Genomic DNA, 15,365 nt, shown 5'->3' with positions numbered 1-15,365 from the left:
CTTTTTTTGGGGGGGGGGGTGCATTCTTAAAATTCAGATAGCACACTGGGCTACCTAGGTTCAAAAATAGGTTGCCCCAAGTAAAATTTGGTTGCCCGGGGCAACTGGGCAACCAGGTATTTTGCAAGCTGTGGCATAATTGGTGACTCCTGCTACTCTCTTCATATAGACTGTAAACCTTTTAGCTGCTTCGTTCTTTAGGCCAAACTAATTTGATTACATTGAAACGATAACATACTGTCATTACTGTAAAGTAATGTACATAGTAACGTTACATGCACTGGGAGGTTAGCTTCATGACATCACAGATTTCACAGTTACTGGAGTCTTCGGTATGTATGAGTATTGAGCATGAGATAGAACACAAGAGCCAATATACTATAGGGATTCTGCCCCAATTGACTTTACCAAATACTAAAAGTCATAAAAGATTTTTCTGTCTCTCTGTTTTTCTGTCAAGGGAGCATTGAATGTCATCAATAATCCATAGTTCCCAGTCTGCTGGGCCTACTGTATTTCCAATGTGAATTAGGTTTTCCCTTGTTTATTTTAATGGGAATAAGGAGGTTTATTCCCAGCTCAACTGATGTCAGATCCAATTTTCCAGCCTGAGAACCAGGTTTGCCTTTGAGTTTATACAGTCATAATGAATTTTTCCTCTCTGCTCTCTGACTTTATGATGTACGTTTTTACCTTAAAATGCCCAAGAACCAAGGAAATAAATCAGAAATTCTGGCAAGACACATACTTCCTTCTTGGTGTGAAAAGAATGCCCAAAGACCCAAAAGGATTCTGTTTTAGGAGCCTGAACATGCTTATCTCTACAGCTTGGGCTACTCAAGTCCCCTTGGAAGGCCTCTCATGCTTTAAGACTTAGCACTTAAGAAGGAGAGGCTGTGAAGAAGATTTAGACAGGCAAAGCAGAATGATGTAATTGACTTTGAGCAGTACATACCAATGTTTGGCCTTGAAAATAATCTAGGGCGTACAGTGTACATGTAGCAGCCATGGTATTTCAAGTTGTTACAACTGCCTCTTAATAATAATATATAGAAACTAATCATAGATAAGTTTACACCAATCTAAATTCTTGTCTCTTTGATATGCCTGCTTCATTTTTTTCTGACTTGAACCAATGTAAAATTATGTGTAATAATTTAGGCCCCAAACTTCTAATATTTTGGCACGAACAGATGAAGAAAGTACTTATCTCGTACTGTAGTTGTCACAGATATTTTTTTCCATTTATCAATGCATTGATTTGATTCAAAGTTCAATATTCCTTGTTTGAATTATAAATCAGGCTGAGCATAGACTATTGTTGACTTTGGTCCTATATATGGCTTATAGGCCTAATTTGTTTGGCCTGCAAGCTTCATTGATTTCCTGCAAAAACCCAAGACCAAGAACCAGGTTGGAAGTCAAATTAGTATGGCCGTAATGTGCAGGACAAGCAGCTTGATTGAATGCCAGTACATGTATTACAAAATTTTTGATCTACATGTAGTTGATAAAAAAAAACAGGCACACATAAGCAAGCCTGTCCCTTGTGCTATAGGAGGCCATTAGATAGTTAGCAGCTCTAGATCTGTTTCTACTGGGAAAACACCTTCACATGGACTAGGATGCACTCTACCCGATCCATCCTCTTAGTTCTGTCACAGCAGTAATCATCACAAAGCTTCAGATGTCCCTAGTGCTGAAGTGCCATCAAATAGGCTTAAATGCACTCTATCTTTTAGTCTAGGTGGAGCCATTATAGATTCAGCACTGCAGTAGTCTACTGTCCCTTGTGCTGAGGAGTCATTCAGTGGGTTTGACTGCTCTCTACCCTTAAGGCCACACCAATTTAATTTGTTGTTTCTCTGATTTTTTCACAAAAAATCAGGAGCGACAGGGCGAAAAAAAAACCAACAAAAACAAACAAAGAAAAAACAGACCAAGGCACCCCATGATAGCCAGAAATATTACAATATGAGCCATGAAGTGAACATACCAGGCTGGTTTATAATTAAAACGATAGATTTTGAACTTTTAATGAAACAAAATTGCGTTGTTATATTGAAAAACTTAAGAACTAGTAAGATAAGTACTTTTTTCAACCATTGGGGACAAAATATCATGTCTTTTATTGAGCATTTTGCAGTTAATTTAGAACCAAAAAATTTTTTTTTGCAAATTGGAAAAAATGGACAGGGCGATCCGAGAAGCAACAAATTAAATTGGTGTGGCCTAATAGACGTAACTGCTCAATCCCCAGACCAAAACATAGGAGGTCTAAAATCTCTGATTTCTTGAATGTTCAATATGTAACAAAACTACATTTTAGCTGCTTTCTTGTAAAAGTTCAGAATAACTTTAATGTTCATATTTAGTTAGACACAGTACGTAGCTAGTGCAGTGAGTAGGGAAATACATGGTAATTGCCTCTTCCCCATTTGGGAATAAAGTGAACAAAACCATACTAGAATGTAAAAAAGATTCCATACATTATTATTAAACCACCAATGACCTCTAGCTGCAAGGTGATTCAGTTGGGAGAACTCTGTTAAATAACGAACATCCAACTCATCCAATGGATATACAATTAGTAAGTTTGACCAGAAAGAAAAGGTAAGAAAATGTTCAGCTACATACTGCAGGGCATTCATCTCTACGTAAGTAAAATCACTCATAAAACTGTATAACCAACAAATAGGGAATAAGAACACATATGACAAACACACAGACATAGTCACATACATGTACCCATGCACACACATACAAAAACACTAACAACACACACACACACACACACACACACACACACACACACACACACACACACACACACACACACAAACAAACATACAGACACACACATTCATAAACGAACACAAAGACACAAAGACAAACATACAGTTGTACACACATACACAAACACCACACACACAGACACAATTGTTAACAGACACACACACACACACAGACACACACTCACCACATACATGTAAAACCACAAACACATAAATGCAGAGAAGGGGCTGTAGTACTTACCTCCATGGAGCTAGCTCCATGGAGCTAGCTCCATGGAGGTGAGTAGTACAGCCCTGAGGCAGATTTTTTTCCAGCTCCATGGAGCTAGCTCTACGCACTATGAATGCATATACGTGGTTCACGTCACCTTCAAGAAAAATACATATACATGGTTCACGTCACCTTCAAGATAAAAACCATATGGGCTGTACTAATCGCCTCTATGGAGATAGCTCTACGCGCTATGAATGCATATACATGGTTCACGTCACCTTCAAGAAAACATGGCATGGCCTCTATAGAGCCAGCTCCATGGAGGTGAGTAGTACAGCCATGCGGCAGATTTTTTCCAGCTCCATGGAGCTAGCTCTACGCACCACTATGAATGCATATGCGTGGTTCACGTCACCTTCAAGAATAATACATATACATGTCACCTTCAAGAAAAAAAAACAGCTCTATGAATTTCCTCAGAAGTAAATGGCTGTACTAATCGCCTCCATGGAGCTAGCTCTACGCACTATGAATGGATATGCCTGGTTCACACCACTTTCAAGAAAAATGCATATACATGGTTCACGTCACTTCAAGAAAACAAACCAGCGCTATGAATGTCTTGAGAAATAAACAGCCCCGTGCACAAAGAACACACATGGTTCACGTCACCTACAATGAAGAAATCACGCTCTAGAATATATCGAGTTTAAACTTGTTACGGCCCCACGCACTGAGAACGATACATGTACACACAGTGTTGTTCTTCTCGAGGCTGTTTTGCCCGCAGAGCTAGCTCCACGCACTTTGAACGCATATACATGTTTCACGTCACCTTCAAGATAAATACATAAACGTGGTTCACGTTGCCTTCAAGAAAAAATACCACGCTCCAGAAAACGGTTAGATCGGTTTATTGTTATTTGTAAATCTTGGATGATCGCGTTTGGTAGTGTTCTATACGGCCCCACGCACTGAGAACGATACATGTACACACAGTCAGAGGCTGTTTTGCCCACAGAGCTAGCTCCACGCACTATGAATGCATATACATGTTTCACGTCACCTTCAAGATAAATACATAAACGTGCTTCCCGTTGCCTTCAAAAAATACCACGCTCCAGAAAATGGTTAGATCGGTGTATTGTTATTTGTAAATCTTGGATAATCGTTTTTGATGGTGTTCTATGCGGCCCCACACACTGAGAACGATACATGTACACACAGTGCCGGAACACCGGTCTTGTCGAGGCTGTTTTGCTAGCTCCACGCACTTTGAATGCATATACATGTTTCACGTCAACTTCAAGATGGAATGGCGGGCCCACATCACACATTGGTGAAATGTTGCAAAATTTTTGTTGTTGCGGAACCGCCGAAATCGTAAAATGTAAAAATGTCATCCACATGCTTGTGTGGGCAGTTCACATGTAGACTTCATGTTTTACTTCAGCAGAGGGTGCTTTTTTATGTTATGCTGGACCATTTTGTAGGAATGGAAAAATGTTTTCTGGGAAATTGTTCTTTGATCTTTTCCGATACCCATCCGGCATGTAGCTGCATCGTGTTCTTCGCGTTGTCAATATCAGAAACCGCGTCACCATGTGCGTGTGGAATACGGTGAATAAAGGATACAAAAGAGATGTTTTAACAGATTATTTTATGACAGGAAGGTCGTAAACAACTCTAATTGTGTCCGTCTAGACAAAGGTTTTACACTTATGTGTCCGTTTGTACTGAAAAAAATGAATACAGAATAACGCTGTGAACAGTGGAAATTCCCCCCTTTTTTCGATATCCTGTTTAGATATAAGAAACGAACACTGCAAGCTGAGACACGAAAGCAGTGAAGGAATTAGCACTTCCGTGCCAATCGACCCTAAGCAGTTGACAAATGTCATTAGGTGACGTATTGCTTTCGTTGTCGGGATTTAGCCAAAACAATGAAGTTAAACCTCCTCGGCCAAAGGGATAACCTCCTTGATTTAGCAGAGCTCAAATCCCGCCTTTACACTTAAATGAATTCCCTCTAAAGACAAACACTGAAAATAGCCTGTTATTGATTAGTGTCGCTTGTCCCCTTTGTTTTTGGGCCCGAGGACCGTTCATTATCTGTCGCTTGTCCCCTTTGTTTGTGGGCCCGGGGACCGTTCATTATTTGTCAACTAAAGAAGGCGTAATGGAAACCAACGCCGTGGATACTGAAAATTCTATATTTCACAATGTCAATGGCCTCAACAGGGCCTTTTCCTTTCGATATCATGTTTTCTTATTGTATTATCGTATTGTCAGTTCTAAAATGAACACCACCATTGTTCGCAAGCTGAGCCACGATAGATTGCAGAAAATCGCATCTCTGTACCAATCGTTGACATAGGTCATTAGGTGACATCGATATCGTGGTCAGGATGAGGTCCCGACAACTTTTAAACTGGAGAGCTCAAATAAACGCAGTATGAATTCCAACACATGGTTTGCGTCACGAAATTTAGTATAGTGTATATAGTCAATCAATACACAAGGACAGCCTTGCCGTAACATAACTAGTATCAAACACGATCATCCAAGATTTATAAATACCAATACTAGTAAACCGATGCAAACAATTTTCTGTACCATTTTCTGTAGCGTGGTATTTTCTGAAGGCAACGGGAAGCACGTTTATGTATTTATCTTGAAGGTGACGTGAAACATGTATATGCATTCAAAGTGCGTGGAGCTAGCAAAACAGCCTCGACAAGGACAAGACCGGCACTGTGTGTACATGTATCGTTCTCAGTGTGTGGGGCCGCATAGAACACCATCAAACACGATTATCCAAGATTTGCAAATGACAATACACCGATCTAACCGTTTTCTGGAGCGTGGTATTTTTTGAAGGCAACGGGAAGCACGTTTATGTATTTATCTTGAAGTTGACGTGAAACATGTATATGCATTCAAAGTGCGTGGAGCTAGCAAAACAGCCTCGACAAGACCGGCACTGTGTGTGCATGTATCGTTCTCAGTGTGTGGGGCCGCATAGAACACCACCAAACACGATTATCCAAGATTTACAAATAAGAATACACCGATCTAACCATTTTCTGGAGCGTGGTATTTTTTGAAGGCAACGCGAAGCACGTTTATGTATTTATCTTGAAGGTGACGTGAAACATGTATATGCATTCATAGTGCGTGGAGCTAGCTCTGTGGGCAAAACAGCCTCTGAGAAGACCGGCACTGTGTGTACATGTATCGTTCTCAGTGCGTGGGGCCGTATCAAGTTTAAACACGATATATTCTAGAGCATGATTTCTTCATTGTAGGTGACGTGAACCATGTGTGTTCTTTGTGCACGGGGCTGTTTATTTCTCAAGACATTTATAGCGCTGGTTTGTTTTCTTGAAGTGACGTGAACCATGTATATGCATTTTTCTTGAAGGTGACGTGAACCAGGCATATGCATTCATAGTGCGTAGAGCTAGCTCCATGGAGCTGGAAAAAATCTGCCTCATTGCTCAGGGCTGAAGTACTTACCTCCATGGAGCTAGCTCCATGGAGCTAGCTCCATGGAGGTGAGTAGTACAGCCCCTATTGTAAATGCATGCATACTATGACACACACATACATGTATGTCCACAGACAGGCAAGTCAAAATCAATACCTTGAGAGTGACATAAGTGATCATGAACAGGATAAAGACCAGGCCTTCTGACTATTTTGAATGTACAGTGTGTATATCTATTTTTTATAATACCATAATTTTTTATCCGTAACAGGGAACTATGCTGTTTAGAACAAATGACTCAGCCTACTGGTATCAGCCCTGATTGAAATTACTCTCACTCACTCACTCACTCACTCACTCACTCACTCACTCACTCACTCACTCACTCACTCACTCACTCACTCACTCACGCTCACTCACTCACTCACTCACTCACGCTCACTCACTCACTCACTCACTCACTACTCACTCACTCTGACTCACTCTTGCTTACTCTTGCTCACTCATTCACTCACTCACACTCAGTTTCTCACTCAATCACTCACTCTCACTCACTCACTCTCGCTCACTCACTCACACTGACTCTTGCTCACTCATTCACTCACTCTCACTCACTCACTCTCACTCACTCACTCACTCATGCTCGCTCACTCACTCATGCTCACTCACTCACTCACTCACTCACTCACTCACGCTCACTCACTCACTCACTCACTCACTCACTCACTCACTCACTCACTCACTCACTCACTCACTCACTCACTCACTCACTCACTCACTCACTCAGGTCCACAAGCTCCTATGAGTATGAGTGTGGCACCGCGTCAAACAGTCCTCCTTGTACTCCGTAAGATTACATGTAATTAATGCAATCAGTTTTCTTACATTTCCTGAAAGCATTAATTTCATGTTATCTTCTTTGAACAGACCTGCTAGATATCCAGGCTGGGGCATCTTTTTGTTCAGTTTTCAATATGGGGAACATTATGACTTGGTTAATACCTCTTGTTTGTTGCCTTTAGGCATAAAGACTTTCTTCTGTTATCCTATCTGAAACCCATATTGTCTGTGTTTTTGTCACTGTGCAGTTAACTGTCAGCCTACTAAGGTGGCCTTTTGGCACCAAATTTGTATTGGTTACCAGGCTAAGGCAGCAGGGAAAAGGGTCATTACTAAATCACTGGATTGCAAGACTCAGGCTATAACAAACTGAAGACTTTTGTACTGTATATTCTCATGAGGTCTAGATATTCTACAAAGCAGACAGTTAGTGTTTATTATTTTTGCAATTATGTTTTTTATTTGTTGTTTTGAGCTTGCAATGTCAGCTCTGAAGACATTGATATGTGAAAATTTCATATTTGGAGATGGAGATTCTTTCAATTTCGGGAGAATATTCTACCTAATAGTAAAATTTGCCAAATCTTCTTACTTCACAGTTATGCCATGTATGTCTTGGTCTTACACAGAGACATGAGAAATGCAACTAAAAGATTTCCAAATTGATATCGCTACAAAATTACTACAACTGTTACTCTAGAAAATACTTCACAGATGGAAACTAGTGTAGGATTCCAGAGATTTGAACCAGCCTTGATGACATTTTTCTATTTTTGTATTTTTTTTTAATTTCTAGGATACCAGGTTCAACTCGGGTATCGACCTTCAAACAGGCTACAAAACCCTCAGTATCCTGTCCATGCCGCTGAGAGACAAGGATGGAGAGGTGTGTTTGTTTCTTTATTTCTTTGCACAACTAAAGCAAGGCAATAACATAACATGATAATAAAAAATGTGCAGGCTGAAGGAGAAAACCTAAGGCAGCTTATGCTATTTAAGCCCTCCTCTTTAATCTTTGACATTTCGAACACAAAATACCCAATCTCGCACTCTCACCATGCAAGTAATATTTTTTGTGGGAACATTTTTCCAGGCATGCAAGTTATTATCATTTTTTTGCACACAAAGCAAACTTTTAAAAAATTTTTCCGGCAACCCAACTTCAGGCGTCTGAAATTTAACTAATTAACTGCAGGGCTTGAAATTCATTTTTGGGAAGAGGTGCACTGGTGCACCCAACCTAAAAAATTAGGTGCACAAAAATTTTTTTGGGTGCACCATATAAAACAAAACTTGATTATTGATCTTACTGCTACTCTTCTAAGCTTGAATCTGAAATGGGAGCTTACTTCAAAATCTTACGCAAGTACTACAACAAAGATTTTGTTATTTTTCTGACCCTTAGATGCCAAGAATAATCCTGTATACTATCATACATTTAATATGTACAAAAATACCTACAAAAATATTTGGATGCACTGGTGCAACCACATAAAATGATTGGGTGCACAGCTCCAAATTTGGGTGCAGTAAAGTGCACATGCACCCAGTATTTCGAGCCCTGAACTGTCTCAGCCAGCGTGTACCTTTACAGTCTGTGATACCTTAAACAGGTAGCCTGGCTTATGGCTTGCCAGCCAAAAAAAAACAGCCAACTTGGTGATGGCAACCTGAAATATTGATGGGCAACTTACATTTTGGCTTAGTGGGCAACCTGAGAAAAAAACTGTTTATTTTATTATATCTGTATCTTTAACAGAGACCACCATCTCAGCATATTGACCTTCAGCCATATTGACATGTAAGCTTAAGCTTTTTGGCACCAAATTTATGATTTTTGAGTCAGGCAGCATGTAAAAGTTGGATTAATGAAAAAAAAATACTATCACTTCAATCTGTATCTTTTATGTGTTTCAGGTTATAGGAGTTGCACAGGTGGTCAACAAGTGTGGAGGTTATGGACAGAAAACTGAGGCTTTTAACGAGCATGATGAAAAGGTATTTATTGATATAATAATTACTGTTAGGCCACACCAATTTGATTTGTTCTTTCTCGCATTCGCCCTGTCCATTCTTTTCTTTTCAAAATTTTTTTTTTCTAAATTAACTGCAAAGTACTCAATGAAAGACATACATTGTATTTTGGCCCCAACGGTTGAAGAAAGTCCTTTTCTTCCTAGTTGTTAAAGTTCTTCAATGTAACAGACGAGTGCAATTTTGTTTCATTAAAAGTTCAAAATTATAAACCAGCCTGGTATTTCACTTCATGGCTCATATTGTTACATTGTACATTTCTGACTATCATGGGGTGCCTTGGCCTGTTTTTTTTTTTTTCGCCCGTCGCTCCATATTTTTCCTGAAATAATCCGAAAAACAACAAATTAAATTGGTGTGGCCTTAAGTAAAAAAAAAGGGTGCCATTCAGTGAAAAGCCTAACGCAGTGTTTCATTCCCATGGTATTTCATGTCCATTTCAGGATATGTATGAGATGTGGACCTTTGGCCTCACTCTAAATGGCTTTGTGGGTTTACGTGTGGTAATTCACGGCAGGGATTTATATATTTATGATCAGAGTCCATCCTGAGCAACACGGGGTCATGTGAGGATAGCTGTGCATTGTTAGCAGTCTGCCTGGAAAAGAGACTCAATATATAATATATATCTCTCTCAGACAGACAAAATTGGGCTTTAACAATGTAGGTTAACTCAATACTGCATCAGAATCTATGGAGTCACTTGAGGAGGTTTGTATGCACAATATAGTAAGATGACAATGTTTCATAAGTTATTATACATAATATTATATAACAGTCAACAGTCATTGTGACTATTAAAACTAAAGGGTACTTCTGAATTGTCACATGTGATGTACTACATAAAATTGGAGCAGTAATTATGCATTTTGTACAAAGTCATGATCTAAAAACCACACCAATGTAGGAGACTGTTCAAGCCAGGACTGTCAGGTACATCTTGTATTTCTTACTATGCATCTACCCATACATGTACATTGTACATTGTACACTATACATTTAATTATATTGTCTCCTCTCTTCATATTTATCTGCCATCCACGTACCGGCATGGCAACAGACATCTTTGTCCATTTTCAGCACGTTGACGTCATAGACAACAAAATTTCTTGTTTGTTTTTTTCCAAAATCAGGCAAAAATTAATGCGCGTGCTGATGTCATCTATAAATTACTTGCTGTGGCCTAATGACATAATACTTAACTGAGCTGACACTGAGTGCAACTTAGACTTAAAGGTAAAACTCTTATATCACGTTGTAGCAAATAGTCACTAAACTGAAACACATAAAACAGTTAACCTTAACTTAAAGGACAAATACAGTGATTTCAGTTTTGGTGCCATTTAACCCAAAATCCTATTTGCAAAAGGTGATTCTTTGGTTTCTACCAGTCCCGCACACATATAGGGGTCATATTTGACTGTCAGTGATATTTGACCCAAATCCATGTTCACGTTTGATGACTGCCTTAATTCCACCAGAAACCTGCAGTGACATAATCGGTCCTCTTGATCTACATGACATTTGTAATTAACTAGCCATGAAACCACTACTCTGTTAACATTAGTACATAAAAGAACATCTCAATGAAAAGAAAGGGATAAAGAGAGGCCAGAGGACGAATAATCACTTGAGAGAGAAGTCAGTAGGCTGTTGTCAGCATGTCAGTCCTTCTACAATCACAACATTCATCATATCTTATACAATGTCATATATATACCGGTATGTTACAGGGGAGACTGGAATCAGGGCAATCTGGAATTCTCCTTGGGGAAACTGGAATTCTAGTTTACCTAGAGGGGAGACTGGAATTCTGATCTCTCCTTGGACAATTCCAGATTCTCCTAGGGGAGACTGGAATTTCAATCTCCCATGGGGGAAATTCAATGTCACCAGCCTACAGTCAGTTCATAGAGTACCACAGCCAGAAATGAACATCTCCTGCACAAGCTTGTAATGCTGGAAGGAAATTCTCTAACAGATAACACTTAAAACCCATTTGGGCTGCTGCCAGGTCCATTTTGAAACTTGTTGCCTGCCCAAGCCAGCTATAGTGAAAGACATTCCTGCAAAAGGTTTTATGATCGCAATCAGGGCGCTTGTATTGATGACCTGAGCTGATTTTGCTGGTGACAGACTGAGGCAATCGCCAGTCCCACTTTCAGTAAGCTGTGTGGATGACAGAAAGTACGCCGTAGGAAGGATATAAGCCCTCCCCAGACAGCCTGGAGTGCACAAATCCATTTGTACCAATTAGAGTGAGGTGCCAGAATTGGAAGTCTTTCCCTGTACAGTTGTGGAGGTGGGATTACACTGATCTCTTGATGGTTCTGTGCTTTAAAGTTGGAGCTATCCAAAGTGAACAGTAATTGCAGAGAGTTGACATCGATGTCTGTGTCAAGGTTTGACAGGGCGTTGGCCTTTGGGAGGTTGCTGATGGGCACTAAGGCCACACCAATTTAATTTTATGGATGACATCCTCTGAAGACCCCCAAACTAGTGCGCGCAGGCGAATAAAAAAAAAATTCCGGCCAAAAATAAAAATGCTAATAAACAACAGGAATACAAAGCTGGTATTGTGAATTTGCGGCAGTACTTAGCAACGTATAAGACATGCTGGCTTTTTGCAGCATTTATGAATCGGTACTGTACTTAATATATGTACTGAGTTCTTGAGTCCCGGAGCTTCGAATTCGGTAGCCTGGGGGCTCGGCTCCATTTTGTCGCTGTTTTTTTTTCTTGAGGGCGACAGGCGAAAATCAATGCGCGCGCGGATGTCATCCATAAAATTAAGTCAGTGTGGCCTAACAGAGAAATCTGACAAAGAACAAAACACTGTTTGGTAAAAATGTATGTTACCATACCCTTTGTGTTCAAGTATTTGTTCAACCTTCCTTAGATTTCATAATTTTTTTGCCCAACTTGTTTTGCATGCTTGCTGCAGTTTTGGGGTGCCTGGATGTGGCCTTCTAAATGTAGCTAGAGGCATCTGTATGTGCACTTCCTACTCTAACAATCTCCTACTACACACTCTCATCAAGACAAGCAATAATAACAGACCTGCTTTGTAACTAAGCATTTCAGCGTAGGGCTGCGGACCGGTACACTGTACCGGTCCAATACCGTAAAAATCGTTTCGGTACAGGTCCAAAATACCTGATCATGAAGTAACGAGTATATACCGAAATAGCTAGTTTACACCATGTATATGACTAAAGATAGGTAAATCCTACCACAAAGACGAAAAATTAGCACTGGAAAAGACGTAAACACCGTCGATTGATTTGAGATCCTCAGTCTCACGAGACATCGCGAGAGTGTGGCTGATCCAGGGTTGTGATTGGTCAACAAACTCAAATCAGGTCAGAGGTCAGTCATTTTCCCTTCCCTCCAACACTTTATTATTGTTTCTGTGTCATGATTGAAAAAGTGAAGAACACGTGTTAATTTGTCAAATTGTTCAGGTACAGGTACAGGTCCGGACCTGTACCTAAACCTCTGTACCAGTACCTGTACCTGTACCTGATGTTACGTTTAGGTACGCAGCCCTATTTCAGCGTATCAACCACCCTGTGCCTGGGAATTGTAAGGGATTGCAAGTATTACGTGACTGAAATGCGGGAAGAACTGACGGAATGCAGATTCGGTTTATTTCTGTACGTCCATGGCAATTTAATTTCTTGGTTCGAGGATTTCCTTGCTTCATTTTTTGGATTGCAACAACAGCAACAAAAAATTACATGACATTGTGCTATTTTGGTTCTAAACTCCAAGTGTTGTTCTGGATGGCTTAGTTGTGTGTTTGTGTGTCTGTTTGCCCAAGTATAGCGACAGTTGTCCAGAGGGTAGGGGGTGATTTTAACAGCTTGACAGTTGATGGGAGGTCAGGCCTGAAGGAAATCCAGCATTTGCCATGTAGGAGTACAAAATACTTGGAGAAATTCACAGTAAATTACATCAATTCATACAAACGGTTAATGATTTTGTTTTGACGCTTGGTTGTTCTGTAACTTTATGAATTGTTTAATGTGTTGGTTTCATTGTTTTCATTGTATAACTTGTTGTCACTAGCCTGGGTGCCCGGGTAGCCGTTACAAATCAGATGGCACCCAGGCTAGTTGTCACAGGGTGTTTTTAAATAGCATTGAGGTCTCTACCCTGTTTAAATAAAACAGAAATTAAATGAATAAATAAATTTCCTTCACAGTTCCAAAACATTCCCAAAACCATTTCTCAGGGATCTATGAAATTAATGTCTTATAAATCTGTGATTTCTTGTTTTTCAGATATTTGAGTCGTACATGGCATTCTGTGGTGTGAGGTTACACAATGCTTCTCTGTATGAACAATCACAGCTTGAAGTCAGGAGAAATCAGGTAAGTTGTTTCCTCTATGTCTGCAACATAATACTTTTAGCAATCAACTTTTATAGGTACTGTAGAAGGAAGTCGAAAGGAAGTTTTCACAGAGGTCCCAACAAAAACTTTGAAAGCTAGAAAGGCCAACATTTTCTTGGGAGCAAATACAACATTTCAGTCCATCTCCTTCCCCATAAGAAGCAATAGCGCAATAGCTCAATTGGTAGAGTGCAGGGCTCGAAATACCCGGTGGCGCACTGGCGCGGCGCCACCTGATTTTGCTTGGCGCGACTTATTCCTAAACTCAGGTGGCGCAGCGCGCCACCTATAATTTGGCCTAGGAAAAAAAATGTTGTGCTTCCGGTTACCCGACCGACCCTATGAAAAACCGACCAAAAATTTCGAGCGGCTAGCGGTCGGTTTTCAAAATTGGGGGTTTTATCCCCGATAAATGTGCTCGTCATTACAATTTTCTTCGGTCGGGCGGCGTGGATCGAGCGCTAATTGCACGGGTCGGGCCGCTATTCATAATTTCCATTGTTGGCACAATCCTGTGAATTGACGATGAATTGTCGATCTCGCCATGACGCCGCAAAGAAAACGTTGTCATTGGTAGAAAATCTGACACCCCGCTGGCGTTTCACAACAAAATTTTCTGTAAACAACTCCGACTGTCTTTGTTTACATCGCGAAATCTCACCGATACAAAGTAAAACTCCCGCCGGCCGGCCGCGCCCGAGCGCATTTAATGGTTGCGGCATGGCGCTAAGGTTTCGGCAGCTCGACGGAAAAATAATCCATCCCCAGAAGAAATGTTACACATGAAAATAACAACTACAACTTGTTTTACTCGTTATATGAGTTTTTGAGGCCGTAAAATGTTTAAAACGGTTGAAATTTGCTCGAAAAAAACGGCTCGAAAATTGACGGCGAGAAAGACAACATGGCCGACCTGTTTTCACATAACAATGGTCAAAGGTCAAGATAGCATCCAAATGTATAGATACATGTAATAAGTACATATTACAGTGCTAAAACGATACTTTAAACGCATGAAAAATATTTTTTCGGCTACAACTGAAATAAAAATTCACTTATATTTTAGTAAGGTTAATTTTCAAACATTACTGGGAAATTTTCCGAATTTATTGGTTTCTTGTGTAATATTGTTGTTTCTATGTATGTGCGGTTGGATGCTGTCATTGTAAAGACCCTTTACATATTGGGAGAATCAGATGAGATATTAGAGATTTATCACGCTTTAGTACCGTGACCCGAGTGTCTCTCAAAAATCGTTTTTGAGTGGAGTTTATAAACATGATCACATTTTTATTTGTTCAGCTGTGTCAATATGTGATTTGTTTGAGAAATAGGATTTGGTTTAGTTTTTAATATATTAATGTCAGTTAACATCTTTGGAATAAATTGCTCCAAGTTCCAGGTAGTAAATACATGTACATTTTGTATCATGTATTTTTCACTTGTTGAACTTGTGGAAGCACCGTTGGCCCCCGGTTAGGGGTCATCCGGGGAACCTACAGTCAAACCTGCCTATAGTGGTCACTCAAGGGACTGGCCAAATTCGACCACTATGGCCAGGTGACCACTATAGAGAAACAGCCGGTTAGTTGACC

The 15,365-nt window shown here is 40.1% G+C and overlaps 1 protein-coding gene across 1 annotated transcript in view; it reads left to right on the top strand.

Annotated features, from left to right (window-relative positions):
* The window catches only part of LOC109473216 (dual 3',5'-cyclic-AMP and -GMP phosphodiesterase 11-like), a 71,933-nt gene that overhangs the window by 25,769 nt on the left and 30,799 nt on the right, over positions 1–15,365 (top strand). Inside the window, exons 2-4 of the mRNA XM_019773091.1 lie at positions 8,136–8,225; positions 9,257–9,337; positions 13,660–13,749. Of these exons, the coding sequence (XP_019628650.1) occupies positions 8,136–8,225; positions 9,257–9,337; positions 13,660–13,749 (261 nt within the window). The remainder of the gene's footprint in view (positions 1–8,135; positions 8,226–9,256; positions 9,338–13,659; positions 13,750–15,365) is intronic.

The sequence above is a fragment of the Branchiostoma belcheri genome, unplaced genomic scaffold (assembly GCF_001625305.1).
Source record: "Branchiostoma belcheri isolate BF01 breed outbred unplaced genomic scaffold, Haploidv18h27 scaffold294, whole genome shotgun sequence".
NCBI classification, from domain to species: domain Eukaryota; kingdom Metazoa; phylum Chordata; class Leptocardii; order Amphioxiformes; family Branchiostomatidae; genus Branchiostoma; species Branchiostoma belcheri.
The sequence above is the reverse complement of the archived record's forward strand: the minus strand, read 5'-3'. Positions and strand labels throughout refer to the sequence as shown.